At 36.8% G+C, this 17990-nt stretch overlaps 1 protein-coding gene across 3 annotated transcripts in view; it reads right to left on the bottom strand.

Annotated features, from left to right (window-relative positions):
• Positions 1 to 5711: 5711 nt before the first annotated feature.
• Positions 5712 to 17990, bottom strand: part of CRLF2 (cytokine receptor like factor 2) — a 19245-nt gene continuing 6966 nt past the window's right edge. For all 3 annotated transcript variants that reach the window (XM_027888113.1, XM_027888111.1, XM_027888112.1), the window contains 7 exons: positions 14850 to 14958; positions 13815 to 13987; positions 12187 to 12326; positions 11302 to 11464; positions 9238 to 9352; positions 8112 to 8196; positions 5712 to 6908 (listed from right to left, as the gene is read on the bottom strand). In XM_027888113.1, the coding sequence (XP_027743914.1) occupies positions 6636 to 6908; positions 8112 to 8196; positions 9238 to 9352; positions 11302 to 11464; positions 12187 to 12326; positions 13815 to 13987; positions 14850 to 14958 (1058 nt within the window). In that variant the 3' untranslated portion in view covers positions 5712 to 6635. The remainder of the gene's footprint in view (positions 6909 to 8111; positions 8197 to 9237; positions 9353 to 11301; positions 11465 to 12186; positions 12327 to 13814; positions 13988 to 14849; positions 14959 to 17990) is intronic.

The raw sequence follows: 17990 nt of genomic DNA, 5'->3' as shown, positions 1-17990 counted from the left end.
GGGCCAAAGTGCAGGACTCGGCACTTGACCTTGTTGAACCTCATTCCATTGGAATCAGCCCATCTCTCCAGTCTATCCAGATCCCTCTGCAGAGCCCTCCTGCCTTCCAGCTGATTGACACCCCCCCTTCCAGCTTGGTGTCATCTGCAAATTTGCTAATGGTGGACTCAATCCCATCATCTAAATGATCAGTAAAGATGTTAAACAGAACTGGGCCCAGCACTGATCCCTGGGGGACACCACTGGTGACCGGCCACCAACTGGATGCAGCCCCGTTCACCAGCACTCTCTGGGCCCGGCCCTCCAGCCAGTTCCTGACCCAGCACAGAGTGCCCCTGTCCAAGCCATAGGCTTGCCAGGAGTATATTATGGGAGACAGTCTCAAAGGCTTTGCTGAAGTCCAGATAGACCACATCCACAGCCTTTCCCTCATCCACCAGGTGGGTCATCTGGCCGTAAAAGAAGATCGGATTGGTTAGACAGGACCTGTCCTTCCTAAACCCATGCTGACTGGCTCTGATCCCTTGTCCATCCTCTAGGTGCCGTGTGATTGTACTCAGGATGATCTGCTCCATAAAGAGCCATTACTTTCAAGTGTTCTTCTTGTCAAATTACTTTTCTTAAAAGAGTAATTTAATTTTTATATGAACTTCCCTGTTGCTGCATAAGCAGGACTGGAATAAAAGGTTCCTTAAGTTCTTTGTCTTCCAACCCATTTAGTTCCTCAGCTTCAAAGAGTCAAATCAAAATATCTTGCCACAGAATAAACACAAACTGGATTTTCTTTCAGCATTCAACAGATATCAGATTCTGCCAGCTACCCAGCAGAATATGGGTAAACGCTGATGAATTCCTCCTTGACATACAACAGAGCCCATTAATACCTATGTAGATTTATGAGTGTATTGCAAAATATTTTGCAGGGGTTCTTTAATCACGCATTCACATCAAACCAAATGGTGCTGTAAAAGGCTGATATGTAATATTGGAGGTAAAATTGTACTCTAGAAACACATCATTCAGTTGTCCAAGTTTTGTCAGTTAGACACTCCCACCTTCTCCCATTCCTTTGAGTTCACTGCTGAGAATAGTCCTCCCCACTGAGTGCCCTGGTAGCAGAAGCAGCACCTCATCCAGGGTTCTAACTGAAACAATTCTGATTTTATTGATTTCAACAGAAGACATGGAATACTTCACAGTTTTGAGTAAAATCAAAATCAAGAGCAAGTACAAGCTCCCATCAGACTGCCTCTTTTACCTCTTGTTTTTCAATCTACTACCATATTAGTTGTGCTACCTGTTTTAGTCTAGGGGGTGGTAGCCCGCTGAGACTTTTTTGATGTGGAGATCATCTCCAGTGTCTGGGTGTTTAAATCCTTTGTGTTGTTGATTGAGATCTAACACCTTCTGCAAAATAACTTGCAAGAAACGCGAGACATTTGCACGCATTGAGATACCATGAACGATAACTCCACTCTGAACCATCTGCTAGACCCTTTGTTTACTGCTGTTCTTTGTGCTGAAATTCAAATATTTCGGAATGAATGGGTGGGAGGGGGAAGGGAATTGCACAAGAAGCCCCCTAAATCAGCTTTAGTTTCTTTATCAACGACAACTGCAGAATATGATAGGAAATAAAACATCTGTTTCCAGTGGCTTTGCTGTATTCTGCTTTTATAGTGATTTATAAGTAAACCTGATGCCAGCCTGTTTGAGTCGTTCTTTCCTTGTTTACTATGTAAAAACCCTGGGAAAACTTAAACAAAGGTAACATACTCAGAGATGGAGCAGTTATTTGTAGGCCCATAGTAAGGCTGAGTTAACTTCATAAATTCCAGATGAAGAATCTTTCATATGGAAATGGAAACTGAGGTCTTGGCTACCTAAAGAGAGAGAAATCCCAAAATGTGTCCATTTTCTCGTGGTAAAATCACTGCTTATAGCAAGATTTCCTGTAAAGTAGAGGTAGGCTTTTGTCTGTATCTATTAGTTTCATCTGGTCTATGACAATTTAATGCATTGGAAATGTGGTTGTTTGCCTAGCAGACCAGTGTGCCTGGTTCTGCTGTCCTTGTCTATGTTTCTTTTTGATATCTTAGAGATGTTGGGCAATGCCTGTATGACCTGGTAAGTGGCTGTGTTGTCCCACTGCCTCTATGAATGCATTTAAATTGAGCTAGAATACTTGAAAATCCACCCTTTAAGAATTTCATGTGGAAACATTGCTGTCACTGTTGACCAAAAATATCTTTAAATCCCTTCACTGTACCAGGGGGAGGGTAACCTCACCTCTCCCTCTCCCTGCTTAACCTTAAAGCTCTGCAGTTAGAGAACTTGAAGGGTATGTAGAATTCAGCCCCCTTCCTCCCCACTCCCCTCTTCTTTTTAGTTAGACGGACCTCCTATGCTCATTAAAAACCGTGGTGCACTTCTGTATGCTGTTCTCACCCTTCTTTGGAAGCTCAGCTTTTCACGTAAAAATCCCTCTTCCAGACTGGCTGGGTCAGAGGGGTAAGAGGATGTATGACTGCAGCTCAAAGATGCAGATGCCCAACAAAAAAGGAACTGATGCTTTTCCCATCAAGCTCATTACACTAAAGAGTCACAGGACAAAGCAGAGCTGTTTGTGCCGAGATACAGCAGCACAGGTGAAACATGTCCCTCTCCGTCTTAGTATTGACGACTTTAAACTCCTTCCTAGTCAAGAGATATACTATGGCACTTCTTAATCATTTTAGGAATATCTCATACTTTAAGAGGATTGTTCTGAAATGCTTCCTCTTATTTGTATAATTTTGTAGAGATGCAGAGAGTTAGTGTTAGAATATAGCTCGTTCTGTCTGTAGACCTTACAAGACCTACTGCCTACACTTTATCTACCCATCTTGTTTTCTTATCAAAAAACCAAAACTGAGTCTGTTCTTCTTCCTTTTAATAACCTTCTGGGAACACAGTGATAACTGGTACTTTTTAACTTTTGCAGACCAATATACAACAGGAAAACATTTATCAAAAGATGGTGATACCTGGGCATATTGATAGAAAGAAAACAGGGAGGAACAAAGCAAAATAGTCATGAGCTAATATCTGCACCTCTTTTATTCTATATAATTATAATATTGCATACTTCAGAAATATAAAGATATTCTTTGGCCTGTCTTCTGTTAACATTTTCAGCCTGTCTAGATATATACAGGGATTTTTTTTTTTTAATATGGTGTGTATTGTTTCTTTCTCATAGTTATCCTCTAAAACTAGGAAATTAGAAGCCCCAGACACAGAATAGGTAAGCATGAAACTCATTACAAATCTAAGGGATTTTGATTTGAAAAATCAATTGTGTTATTTCACAATAAGGGAAAGGGACACAGGCTCCTTTTATCTGCAGCCTGTGACAGAGCTTTTCCTGCTTGTCTGTTGGGCTGCCCAACCTTCACCTACTTCCCTGGCCCTGACACATACAGGAAGGGAGGAGAGAGGAACCCCAAAGAGATGCAGCTTCTCACATTGCAAATTAGGATCTGCTCTCCAAGTTTGTCATATGGTGAAAGTGGATGCAGGAACCTGTTATTGCTCAGGGTGAGTGTACACTTGCTATTTCCCACCCACAAAACCTTGTGCCGGTAGTTGCCAGCAAGAAACCAAGCAGGAGCAAGACCTGCAGATGACACTAAACCAGCTCTCAAATCATAAGGGTTACAAAAAATTTCCAGGAAAGGGGGAGTTATTATTGCATTTCTTCTCTTATTGCACAATACTGTTTTTTCGACCACTAGATTAGTCAGTGACAGATCTCTACTTAGATAGTCACAAAAGGTCAGTAGGGGTCACATCATCTTTTCCCATGGAAAATGCTGACTATTTGTCATTGGTATTTTGACAAATTTAGACCTGTGTGTATTTTCCAAAAAAACCCCAAAACATTTTATCTAGTACAGTTTTTTAAGCATTCAATAAGTGTGGCCCTCCAGTTTCACCTTTGCAGCTCACATTGTTTGCAGAAAAAGGAAAAAGCAAAGTAAACTGTGTTTTGCTTGTTTGACTTTAGTAACTGTTAAAATGTAAGTCACCAAAAAAAAAAAAAAGTCGAAATGGTTTTGAAGGCTTTTGTAAGTACACTTTAAGAAAATTCATTACCACAATTTTAATTTAAAAAAGCAGACAAAAACTAACCAATCCACACAAGAAAAAAAAAAAAAAAAAAAAAAAAAAAAAAAAAAAAAAAAAAAAAAAAAAAAAAAAAAAAAAAAAAAAAAAAAAAAAAAAAAAAAAAAAAAAAAGAAAGTAGAAGGTACAAGACTGGCTTTAGTAAGTTCTGTTACTTGTTTTAATAAAAACATGATTTCCTGTAATTAGGGACCAAGATGTAGCATCTGAGGGACTCATGCCTTTGAAGAACATGACAATTTTTTAATAAATAAGAAGAAAGGTTTGAAAGTTACTGTGTAGCCTCCTTCTCATTTTTTGGGGGGAGAAAAAAGTGTTTTGTTTTAAATGTAATTCCTTTTGTTTTCTTCAGAGGGGACATTTTTTAAATAAGTGTTTGAGATATTTGGGTGTTTCATTTGTTTTATTTCCTTTTTTATATACAATGTATATATGGTTATATACATGCATGAAAAGAACATTTTTATTTATAAATCATACTAGTCTGTATTAAAAACTTACATGACTATAGCATTTTAGTTCAGGAATGCTGCTTAAACAGAACAACTCAACATTACTGTCTTTTTTTTTTTTTTTTTTTTTTTTTTTTTTTTTTTTTTTTTTTTTTTTTTTTTTTTTTTTTTTTTTTTTTTTTTTTTTTTTTTTTTTTTTTTTTTTTTTTTTTTTTTACACAATAAGTTTTCAGGAAAATATACTAAAAAATTTTGAATTCAGACAGACAAGTATTTGCTCAGTTGAAAGTGGTTCATTTAAGATATCTAGCCAACTCTGCAGGCAACCATATATTATGCATGGTTTGAAGAGGAAGCAACTAAGCAATATATTCTGGTTTTTCTTCTTTATTCATATAATCATTACTGGAGCAGGTTCTTGTCTGTTGTAATTCACAGTATCTGGTTCTTATGCAATAATACCAATTTATATCCTATAAGAACTGAGCTGAGATAGACTCTGCTCATCAAATTTTATTTCACTTGAATTAGCTTAAAATTCAATGCATTCTTACATTGCTAATGAAATTTTGCACATTTACCTTTCAGAAAAATTTTCAAAGTGCAGGGCTTACAAAAAAACACTGAAAATTTGCATACATCTGTTTTAGAGAGGACAAGGCCAAATTGTTCTTGTAATTATGGGAAATCCTCTGTCACTATGTTAATCTTGGAAGTGAAGAGTCAAATCTGAGGCAATGTCAAGAAAATGTTGGACAATGTGACTAAACTATCCTTTCAAATAAGTTTTCCAGTTATTGTCCAGAAAATGTCTAGATTTTTCCTTGTACAGGAAACTGGGGCACCTAGAAACAGACTTTGAGACTTAATCATCTAGATTACTATTTCCTATTCTCAAAAAGATCTGAAATTTAACTTTTTAAAGCCCTGAATTCAAAACTCTTTACTAATCACTGTAGTTTTTTGATATGTGAAATTTCCAGGTTTAAACTATGGTATGTTTAGAAAATTTTAGAACACTGTTCTAAGATTGTTTTTTGAAACTTTTTTTTTTTTGTTAAAAAACACACACACAAAAAAAAAAACAAACAAAAACAAAAACCAAAACAAAGCAAACATTTTCTAAAGAAAACCAAGAAACTAGTATACACAATATGAGTAAATCCTAGTGTGAATCTACAGCTGCTGCTTGCACCAAACCCCAGTTTGAAACAAAAGCTACTCATTCAAACACAAATACTGTTAAAAATGAACCTCAGCTCTAGAATAAAGACTATAATATGTTGACTGTACAAAGACTGTAGGATACGGAGGACCTGACCTCCAGATGAGGCACTTGAAGCCCTGTCCTGTTCTATAGGAAGCTACTTGCAGCACTACTTGCAGGATAAAATATTATTCAATCCTGTATATACTCCCTCTTTTGTTCTTAGACATGGGCCTTATTGCTTCCAGCAAAACCTTTAAGGCATGTCATGCAGTGCAAAGTTAGACACTGGGAGAAGCAGTTTGCAAGAGCAAGAACCTCTAGCTTAAGGAAGGCTTGCAAAGCAGTATCCTGTCGCTGTGAAAAAGCACAGTATATGGTCTGGTCTTTGTAAGACAGCAAAATCTCTTCATTTTCCCTCTTCATTTGGGAAGAGCAACAGTGTAGTTTGCACTGCTCTACGCTCCATAAGCATAAGGACTAAGTCTCAGCTCTACTGACATTTATTAAGGAGGACCTCTTGTCCTCTCCTGTCCATAGGGGAAAATAGGGCTCAGTTTATTCTTAGAGATAAACCCCAATTAGAAGAACAATCCTAGGTCTATAAAGGATCAGGATTTTGTTTCAGACACTGAGTCTGCCCAAGTTATCATAACTGTTGGGAAAGTACAGATCCAAAAAGAGATGACACAGCCCAGTGCCTTTGTTGAAGTGAATCTTATCATAATGATCTTTTCTATTCAACCACTCCCCTAAACTCATCAGGATATTTTATGTAATTTCTTAACACCTTCTGCATTTTGCAGATTTTACAAAGTCACATACATGTCGTCATTCATTAAAATATGGAAGCCAGCAAAAGAAGTTATACTGTTGGGTGCTGGTATCAGGCAGGCAATCTGAGCTGCTTTGGGGTCACTATTTTCAGCCGTTCCTGAAGAAGCAATGATTTTTTCCAAAGGCCCTTGTTTGTCACTGTTCTTCTCATCTTCTTGTTGGCTTTCTGCCTCTGTGATGCACTCTGGCTCTTCATATTCTAGCTTGGTTTGCAGCACCACATGATCAGTTTTATCTAGCCATTCCTAGGAAAATTAAAACATTGGTGTTGGCAGACATGAGATATCAATCAAAATAAACCTGGTTGTACAGACTCTGGTTTTTCTTTCTTACTGGTATCTTTCCAGGATAAGCCACAATGGAGAAGATGATGAGGAAGCAATATAGACAAGCAGGATATTAGATAGGATGGAAAAAAGACAGAATCAAAATAAAACAAACAGGATTCCAGAACAGCATAAACACTCCACTTAATCTCAAGACCACATTAAATACATCTTTGTATTTGGTCAGGGCCTTTTGAAAACCTGAATGTGCGAAATATCCGGTGCTACCTCCTTGACATACTTATGCATTCTTTGACCCAAGCCCTGACTTAATCTAAATTAGGACTGAGTTTACATGGAGATTTAGGCAACATAGCATATCTGTATTAAAGCTTCAATATTAATTTGAATTTATATCTTTTTCATTCAATTTGAGTTTAAAGCTATCATATACAAAAACTTTTCAGCTTGTTATGGAAAAATTATTACTGCTCTGATATTATCATTGGGTTTGTCAGTGTAAATGACAATGACCTGTTTCCCCTCAGAGGAAACCTAGTAGTGATTAAGGTAAACACTAAAACATCTAATACAGAAAACTACACCACAGATGTGATGTCAGGGACTTACGAGAAACATTAAGAAAGCAAAAGTAAAAATCGTAATCTATTCATTTGTTAGCCATTCTGTGTCTAATGGTTTAGTGACTATGCATCTCTATAGCTAAGAAAGGATGCTTCTTAGTGTGACTGATGCCTCCAAAAACATGAGTGCCATCACTGGCTCAGCACGCACTCTCTCACCACTTCACAAAAATAAAACACAAGACCAGGCAGAAGCAAACTCCCTGACCTATCAAGTGCAGGAATGGATGCAAACACTACAATGTCATCTCAGTGGATATTGTGCCTCTGGACATCCTTAAATTCTTCTCTGGCAGATTCTCTGTCTCTCATAGCAAGTGTCTTTTCACAGTGCCAAAGCAGCACTGCATTGATTGTATAAGCCCTGGTATTTGCTCTGTGGATCCTCTTGGTGATGATGCTCAACGGCAAGGACTTTGGGGCTTTTGTCTTGGGTCTTTTTGTGCTTGTGCCTGTGACAGAGCAAGAATCAGTAGCTACTTTTAAATTATTCTCAACACTGTAGAGTTTACAGCACAGCAAAGAAGGTGATGCTTACCTGGAAGTTTCCATTATGATCATTTAAGAGATCAGCAAATATGTATTTTGGATCTGGTATAGCTGGTATTACTGACATCTGCACCCTGCAAAAAATAAAGAAAAATACAAATTGATGTTTCATTATAACATAGCCAGTCATACAAAAATCTACTTCAGCACAGTTCTGTACCCATAGATATATTTTACATGACAGTACTCTAGTCTTGATTTCTTTTAAGTGTGTTCTAAAGTCAAAAAAGCGCTTATAGCAGTATGATAACACCATCGGGCTAAGGGTAGTTTTTCTGATAAATGTTTGACCCAACTCCACTCTAGTAAAATCTGGACTTTCTACAAACTTCCAGCTAGTCAGTAAGTGCCATTCTGCTCTATGCACTAGCAGAGCTTTGCATTTTCTGGGCACATATACCCAGACAGGGAAGATGGTGCAGCAACCAGCTGTACTGGCTGACTTAGTGAACATAAATGTAAATTTGAAACACAGAAGCACAGGAAAATAAACTCAATTTATGATCTTAAAGTGTGATCAGAGTCCCAAATACCTTCATCTCCAAAAATATTGCATTTTTCGCCTTTTTTTCCCCAGTAAAAAAACAAAATCTGAGGTCTTCACAAGTTTTGCTTGTTGTTTGGTAGCTGATTTTTCGTTGGTTTTTTTCAATTGCAAATTCTAAACATGAGCAGAATCATTCTGTTGCAGATCCAAATATTGATATTGTCTTATTAAAGTTAAATGCACTCAATCTTATCCTGGTGCAAAAAGACATTGAGTTTGATGAAGATTGACAAAAGAATGTCCTTTCAGAAGAAGTAAGTAAAATATAGACTTCCCAAGATTCAACTATATTTCCCAAAAAAAAAGAAAATAATTTAAATGGAAGAGACAGAATTTTAACCTGAAACATTGTCTTTTACCAGAATTTTTTTGGTTTTGAAAATTAAAGGCCGTGGTGTTTGGAAGGCCAGGATGAATTATTCCTCATAGTAATTAAGCTACTGACTTTAACATCTTCACAATGACTTCATTTATCTGATAGGAATTTTGATTGTTAAGACTTGATCCTGAATAATAGCTGCATTTTCGTGACATGTTAGTTAGTACTAACCAATAAAACTATATTTACCTCTGCTGTTTACACAGAAGAATCAGGAGGACAAGCATCATTAGAAGTACTGCCAGTAAAGAACTTAAAACAATTACTGTGTTTGACTGAGAGGTTCTATCATCATCACATGAATCTAAGAATAATCACAAAAATAATATGTCAAAAAATTATTTTTTGCTTTAATGGTAAATGTTTCTAATCATGCTGGAATGTTGACTTTTCTTAAAAAAAAAAAAAAAAGCTCAGAAAAGTTTTTAAGAACAAATAAAAGAAATTTACTTGGTCAATTGATACTGAAAAGAAAACCTATACTTCCCCAAACTTTTCAACAGAAGAAAACTGTGCTTTTATTTATCGAAATTGTCCTGATTTGGGACAAATAGGGCTTACAGGAAGGGCAGATGCATTATGAATGAATCAAGTATTTCATCTCATCTTCATCATATTGCATTGACAGAGACAAAGCATCTCTATGCTAAGATCTGTATTACAAATCCCTACTTACTATCATTAAAGCTGCAAATGCTATTTTGCATGCAGCCTAAATGTCTTATCTCCCAGCAGAAACCAAATAAACAACTCTAGCAAACAAAGAGCTAGCAAACCACAAGCAAGAGCTTATACCCAGAAAGTAACTAGTGGCAGGATAACATCTAACATACAGGTACCAAAAAAAAAAAAAAAAAAAAGGTGTTTTTGCATTTTTCTGCATTCCATGTATTCTTGGGGCTTTTGCAATGCAACCTCAAGACTCTGCCTCCTACTACTAACCTTCTGGTCTCCACATAAATACTATAAAAACTAAGTGATTATTCATATAGAAGCAACTGTTTAGATTGTTAAACCTACCTGCCTGCTCTGTTCAGCTTGCCAGGAAGCCCACAAGTCAGGTTGTGACCCCTAAGTAAGGTTTTCAGAGTTTATGAAATTTCTTGAGCCCATCTCTGCTCGTGGCTTGCTGTGATGTTAGATTCAGAGTCAGTAATAACTCATTAAAGTCCTAAAGCGAAGGACTTGACCCAGTGAATGGGCTAGGTCAGTGTGACTTCTGATCCAGGGAAACCCAAAGTCCCTGAACCATTAGTCTGTCTCCTCTGTGTTTTCATTCCTTGCAGGCACCTGCTGGCAGCCTCTGGTCAAATGGTTCAGGTAGGGCTGGTATGTGGTCCCCTCTCAGAAGTGCATAGAAAGACATTGTCCTCTGTGTTTCCTTGGGGGCATTTGCCAGACACACCTGAGGACACGCTCGTAGGCTCACAATTTACATGGTGGAGGTCAGCACTGTGGTCACTACTGCACGGGGTACACATATCTATGTTCCAGGATTTCATCCCAGCTTTGCATATATAGATTTTCTTCAAGTGATCTAATAGCCCACTGCACTTTAGAGAACTCAGGTCTTGGTGCACTGGACATCTGAGAGTCTCATAATTCTGATAAAGCCTACAGTAAATCTGGGTTTTGGTTTTGATTGTAGAAAAACTGTTTCACCAAAGATCTAATCGAAATTCATCACATTCTAATGTATCTGTCTGGTGGGAAAGCAGTTCTGATACTGAGTTTGCTTCCATTTAATCTCTTTATCCCGGTCATCCCTGTTTCCATCCATCCAGCACCTATGAACATCAGACTTCTGTGATCTCTGGTCCATTAGTCCAACTGGATATACTTTCAAAATAAACTGTCTTCAAAAATGGGGCATTGAGGGTTTTCTTAGAGTTCAGGTTTGTTGTTCAAATATCCTATGAGGGCACCCTCCCAACACCCACATCCACAGAACCACTGTGTATCACATCACTGTTACTGAGAGACACTCTTGTAACACAAATAATAAGAATATTCTTAACTTTGCTGATTATTACATAAACTGATTGCATTATGGGCCATGAGGAACAAAGCGGACAGAGTTAAACCTGGGCAATTAGAAGTCCACATGAACTTTCCTTGATAACAGAAGATGGAGCACAATAGTGCAACATTCATTTGCTGTGTGTTCCCAGCCTCTTCTGCAGTCATCCCTTCCCCTTTTGCAGTTGGACTATATATACACACATACACATATATGTATAAAAAAGCTGTTACCTAATAATGTGCCATTCATCCAAAATGTTTCTGCTTCCCAGTCACTGCTGTAAACAACTACATTGCAGTGGGGTGCTAGCCTCTTCAGTCTGACCCGGAAAGAATAGCATTTCCTTGAATCAAAGCCTTGATCTCCAACATGGCAACATCTGGAAGTTCTGGACTGAGAAGGAAGGTGTATCGTCGTTAATTCGGATTTTCAAGGCAGTGCTTCAGAAAGCTACACTCAGTCACGGTCACAAGTAGGACAAGGGATAGACCAACCCAGAGCCCCAGAACTGAATGTTGACTGCTCTGCTTTTCAAGGAATTCTGTTTCCTGATTGACATTTTACTATTCATATCTATTCCACATTGTAAGATACTGAGTTGAAGGTCATAACAACTATTACGTCATGCACTGTGTTACATCTGCATATTTACAAAATACAAATAAACTTCTATCCACAAAATATCTACATGTTTTATTTGAAAATGGAAAGATTTAGGTTGATGAAATAATATTTTGAAATAGCAGCAAATTTTAAAATAAATTAAAAAAAACATGTAACTTCGGGGGTTTTTTAATTAGTTTTTCTTATTTTTCTCTCTTTTCTCTACTCTGATTTCTTCTTTTATCTTTCCATACTCTTCTTTTCTGAATGTGAGACCTTTCCCTTAGACTGTCCTTAGCACTTTGGGTAGCAACTGGATATAACTCATAAAATAAATTATTTCTGGCATTGCAGGTATCCAGGGTCCTAAAAATCTAGATGTTTTCTGCTATCAGTCTTATTTGAAAATACAGGGCAGGAGAACAATTTGAAAACAACTCTATTTTGCATTCTATGGAGATGCTATTTCCAGCTCCTTCCAATGTTGATTAAAAATGGGGCATTCAACTCACTTGCCATTCTTTGTCAAACGTGCTTTTGTATTGAAGCTCAAGATTCAAGCACTTCACAGCTCTCTCTGGTTTATTACAGCTCACTGTAACTGTGTCCTCTTTCCAGAAGAAGGTCACATTTTCTGGTGGATTGGGCTTTACTAAGAAGAACAGAAATAAATTTTGCTATAGACTCTGAAAAACACGCACCTCCCGGATAAAATTATGGTTGTTCCTTCCTTGTCTCAATGTTTCCCTGAGTAGTAATTGAAGAAGGTGGACTTTCTTCTTGTTGGGTTTGCTTTTGTGTCTGATCTCACTATTGACCATCAGAGTGGAGCCTGACACCACAACACTGCTCACTATTCAAGGTGCCACATTAAAGGTAGTTACTATCTCATGTCAGGAACCTACTTAAAGGCTTCTTCACTGGAAACAAAGTGACAATTTCGGTATCATAAAGACTCCAAGACGCACCTGTGCAGCTGCTGGAGGCTGCATGGGACGTGGTGGGGCAACTGCAAAAAGCACTGGGTTCCTACCTGTGCACAACTGAATCTGCCCGTCACTCTTCTCAGGTGGTCAGAAGACAATGACATAGTTTGAACTACACAGGTGGTTAGTCTTCAGTAGTGGGAAATGAAGGGGTGAGGAGATTGCTACCCACTTTCTCAGTCCTAGTTCCCTTTTCAAATTATGAAAACACTGCCCTCCTAATTTAAAGACTTTAGTCTGATGCTTGATATTTTTGCTTTGTTATCTAACCCTTGTTAGATAACATTCATTTTAATATCAGTGGGTGTTTAATAGCCAAAATTTGAGGATCAGGCTGCAGTTTTACATAATTTAACAGATATTGTAAGAATTATGATATATAAAAGTATTCTCAAAATTCAATGCCTTGACAGACTTTTGTTTAATGCCTTTTGCTGAAACATTATAATCAATTTGGAATACATTCTTTTTCCAGAAAATTCTCAGATGTATATTTTCTATGAGATTTTTATTAGGGAAAAATCCTTCCACTTGAAATGTTGTAACTATGTGAAATTCCAGAAGATTTTGATAATCTAATCGCACACTCGATGTGAAATATGTATTTGGGGACAGGAAGGATTTAACAGAAAGAGGAATGTGGTCTTTCTACTAGTAGTAGGATGTCCCTTTTACTCTGTACCAGAACTCATCAACTAATTTCTGCTGATATCTGATAATGCTTTTGTGACAGCATCTTTGATAAGAAGTAGTTTGCTGCCCCACATTGCATGGAAGATGACAAAATAATGGAAAGTTGAAAATATGAGAAAGATCACACAGTCAGCACTAAAACTATCAACTTTTGTTAATTTTCCTGATGCAAATACCAAGCAGGCCTGCACTAGACAAAGTACACCTACTTTTTTTTTTTTTTTTGTATTTTCATTCTGATTTTGAAATTGTGTTTTGTGACAAATCTGACTGTCCTGTGCTATCTCACTTAGCTGCAGCTGCACACTGGTGACAGCAAGGGAAAAGTATAGTTTTGTTTTGACATGCACACAAATAACATTTTATCTGTTGATATAACTAATTTATTCCCAAACTCAGACAACTGGAGAATCAGTGAGGATACTGGGACTACCAAAGTAGTTGTGACTTTACATACTTACTATAAAAATCAGATTTTAGTTTTTTAGAAAAAAGCTCTTCACTTCCGTTGCTGTTCCTGATAGAGATGGCAAGGGTGGGGCCTTCTGTCTTAAAAAGACATCCAGTATTATAATTGTGATCCAATAAATATGTGGGACATGGCTTCCAAACTTTGTGCTTGCCTTCATCAAATCTGTAAATGAAATAATATTGGTAAATGGACAACTTATCAAATAGCACTTGTCAATTCAATTAATTTTTGTTACTGTTATTATTTTTCTCGTCCTTTTTTTTTTTTTTTTTTTTTTTTTTTTTTTTTTTTTTTTTTTTTTTTTTTTTTTTTTTTTTTTTTTTTTTTTTTTTTTTTTTTTTTTTTTTTTTTTTTTTTTTTTCTTTTTTTTTTTCCACAAATGTTCCTACCAAGGAAAGTCTGAGCATGGAATATCTTGAAATGACAAATTTCATAGCAGTGTAAGGGAATTCATCACTCAAACCTCATTAAATTTCCAGCCCTAGGTTTTGATGCAATCTGACGTAAGTTTCCTTCATGCTGTTGTTTTCTAATAAGAGAATTACTTGATCAAACAGATGCTTTTGTGATTCTGTTTCCATGAATATACTGCCAAAAGTTCTTTCACATGTACTATTCAATAGCAAAAGATTAATCATTATGACTGACTTTAACCAAAATATTAAAAATATTAAAAATATTAAAAATATTAAATTTCTGTTAGTCATTAATTATGTCAATTAATAAAGAAAATATAAACATGTATGTGGAAATCCCCTTTTCGATACTGTAATTTGCATTAGCCACTTAACACAATGGCAGAAGAGGGACAAATCTTTCACATAATATCTGTGGTGACAGGCTACTCACCAGGCTTGTTGATTTGTACACTTCTGTAGCAGTGTACGTGGTGGCAGGTTTCATGCTGGATATTAACAAATGTTAAAAGCATTTTCAGTTCACAGAAGACTCAAATGGACTTAGATATTTCATTGTCCCAAAGTAAACCCTTAAAAAGAGAAGAATGGGCATTGACAATACTCACGTGTAAGAAAATGACACATTCTCATTGTGAAAAAGCTCTCTTGTGGCCCATGTGATCTGCATCTTCTCATTATTGAAATTGATTATTGTGGTGTTGATGGCATCCAAACCTGCCCAGGACAATGACAGAGAATATGATTTCAAGGGTAAGTATGAAAAGCATCCCTTGATATTTATAGTATTTCAAAGATATGTATGCAGTAGTCTCAGGTGATCATAAAATAAGAAGTCATAAGAATTTTTAAAATACAAGGAAACAGAGTAAAGTAACCTAGAGAGATTGAAATTAGAATTTCAAAATAGCAAAATGAAAGCATGCACAACACCAGGGAAAGATTTGACCCCATGCTCCCTTGGCCAAAAGATTTATACTGGGCCATATGTATGCAGTGCAGAAGGTCTATACCTTAAAGCTTTCCCCCATAATACCTACTAAGAAAAGCTATTTGGGAACTACTGCTATATTATTTGGGAACTAATGCTCTGTGTAAACTCTCAAATGTTTACTGTAAGAAATAAGGAACTGACACCATTGGTCCAAACCAGTCAAAGAACCATAGGAATAAAGAGGAGATCAGCAGAAGTAAGGGTTTTACATATTTGATCTATGTGGTTCTGGCCAATTCCACTCTAAATACTAGTGTGATCTTTTAATGTCTTTTGACTGTACAGATATTATTTCCTCTCCTGATCATTTCCTTGTTACAGTTCTTGCTGGGGAAACAGATATTTTAATTCCATGTCCATCATGATTTCACCAAAGATAAAACCTGGCATTGAAGAAATGGAGAAACTAAGAAGGTAGAAGGATTAGAAATCCACTCTATACTAAGGAGGAGGACAAATTATTTATTTTACATTCTAGAAGATGGGAAATGAAAAATATATAGAAAATTTGTCTTGAATATCAGCAAGAAACCACTTGAAGGAAAAATTTGCAGACTGCCGTCTCTAGCCATGAAGTGTCTATCACTAAAAACTTTTGCTGGAATATTCCTGCCTAGGAGGAAAATAGACGATTTTAGTTTTGATTGCTCCTTACATTTTATGTCATTCTAGACTTTTGAAGAGGTTTGCAGTGGAAAAATTTTAAATAATTTCTTATGAGATTTTCATCACATCCAGTCGTCGTGATTGTTTCATGGGAATCAGACATAATTATCCTCACGGTTGTATCTTTTGTTCCATAATTGATATTAAGAATGTGAGAAAGGCATATGAATTCAAGTCAGCATTTTGCCTATTTTCATGCCTATATCTCTGTGTCTAGATATTTTATGACTACTCTAATTAGAGTTAGAACATTTTGTATAGGGGCATTTATGTTGTAATACATTGTTTTGTCAAAACCATTCAAGACGGTCACAGAAGAAATCCAGGAGATACTGGGTAGATGTAGCTAGGTTTCTGCTATGTGATTCATGGAGCTCTGGTAAAAAAAATATTCTCCTCTATTCAAAAGAAAGACTACAAACTAACTCCTCCAGCTCCTAACTAAAGCTTGCAGGCTTGTTCTGTATTGTTTTCTCAAACAGAAAATCTTGTGCGTCAGTACTGTTACAAGTGGAGACAAAAATACAAGTTAAAACCTTCAAAAGCTATAGTGAAATGGAGTTTATTCAGCCAGTTCTACCTCTGCTACAACAGACTACCAATGTACCTCCTGTTTCCCAAGTTCTCAAGCTCTTTCTAAGTCCCTCTACAGGTCTAAGAGATGATTTTGTCTTTAATTAAGCTACGAAGAAATATGATGGCAGAGTGTCTAACAGTGGATTCTTGGTCTGCAATTACACTAACACACTTTAATTTTTATGGACTACCTGTTTGTGCTGTGCAAGGTATATAGCGTAATTGAAATCCATATGGCTTCTTGGACTTATATTTTCTATAAAGGTAGATAAACATATATTTGAGTGTATAATTACATGTTCTCCAACTCTAAATAAAATTGACATTATAAACCCTAATCTAAATATAAGTATAAATGTTAGCGAATGGAGAATATTGTACCATCCTGAGGTAATTTTTATGAATTTAGACTAAATCCTTTCCATTCCCTTTAGAAGCAACAAAATGTGTACTTTCTACTTTTTGGTAATTAGTCTGATTGCAGATATTTTCACTTTGAGAAAGAATTGCTAACGATCATTCTTCAATTATGAAAATAAAACCAGGAAGAGTACTTGCTTTCTTAATCACATATTTTCAAGGATAATTGATTTCAAAATTAATTCTGATGTTGTTTTTATGTGTACAATAGTTTGGCACAATGACAGAAAGCAAAATGCTTTTTGTAGGGCAAGGTTTTGAAGAATTTTCAAGTCAAAAATAAGCAACATTCTTCAGTTTATTCTCAGAAGGTGGCTTAACATCTCTGCAGAGAGCTGTGCACACCCATCTTCCTGCAATTTGTGAAAATAATTGAAATAGGCTAAGTGCTAAACCTAGGGGAAGGCTGTCTCACCTATAGGACAGCACAAAGAGTGGGTGTCTGAGGGTCTCATCGTAGATGTAGTCAACTAATCCAGGCTTTGCCAGGACTCTCACCAGATGAACAGTGCCAGCTCCAAACCATAACTTGGACTTGGGCAGTCCCGCTGAAAAACACAGCAGTGAATTTTTCATTATTTGGAGAGTGAGCTCAACAACCATTGTTTATCCTATTGCTCTCCAGCTGTGAGGTTGCAGCTGTTGGCCCAGGATGTGAAAAATCATCTTGCATTGATTTCTAGTGGTCAGCAAATGGTGAAAGTTGGGTTTACATATGACTGCTGCCAAGTTGCTCAGTGGTGTCAAGCTGCTAATATCTACCGTGGAGCTGCTAGCATCTTTAGACTGAAGGCAACTGTAAAGCAAACAGACTACTTCGCTGGCAAAAAGTAGGTGCTTGGTGACATCTAATATCAGTAAAGGTTTTGGGTAATCTTGTAGAATTTTTTGAGAAAAGCGGCTCTAACCACAGAATCAGGGAATCATAGAATCATAGAATACCCTGGGTTGGAAAGGACCTTAAAGATCATCTAGTTTCAACCCCCCTACCATGGACAGGGACAATTTCCACTAGACCAGGTTGCTGAGAGCTTCATCCTTGAACATTTCCAGGGATGGGGCATCCACAACCTCTCTAGGCAACCTGTTCCAG

Source organism: Empidonax traillii, unplaced genomic scaffold (genome assembly GCF_003031625.1).
Source record: "Empidonax traillii isolate 1590-97213 ecotype Southwest subspecies unplaced genomic scaffold, ASM303162v1 scaffold231:size1146757, whole genome shotgun sequence".
Lineage (NCBI taxonomy): Eukaryota > Metazoa > Chordata > Aves > Passeriformes > Tyrannidae > Empidonax > Empidonax traillii.
Note: the sequence above shows the minus strand (reverse complement) of the source record. Positions and strands in the feature narration are given on the sequence as shown.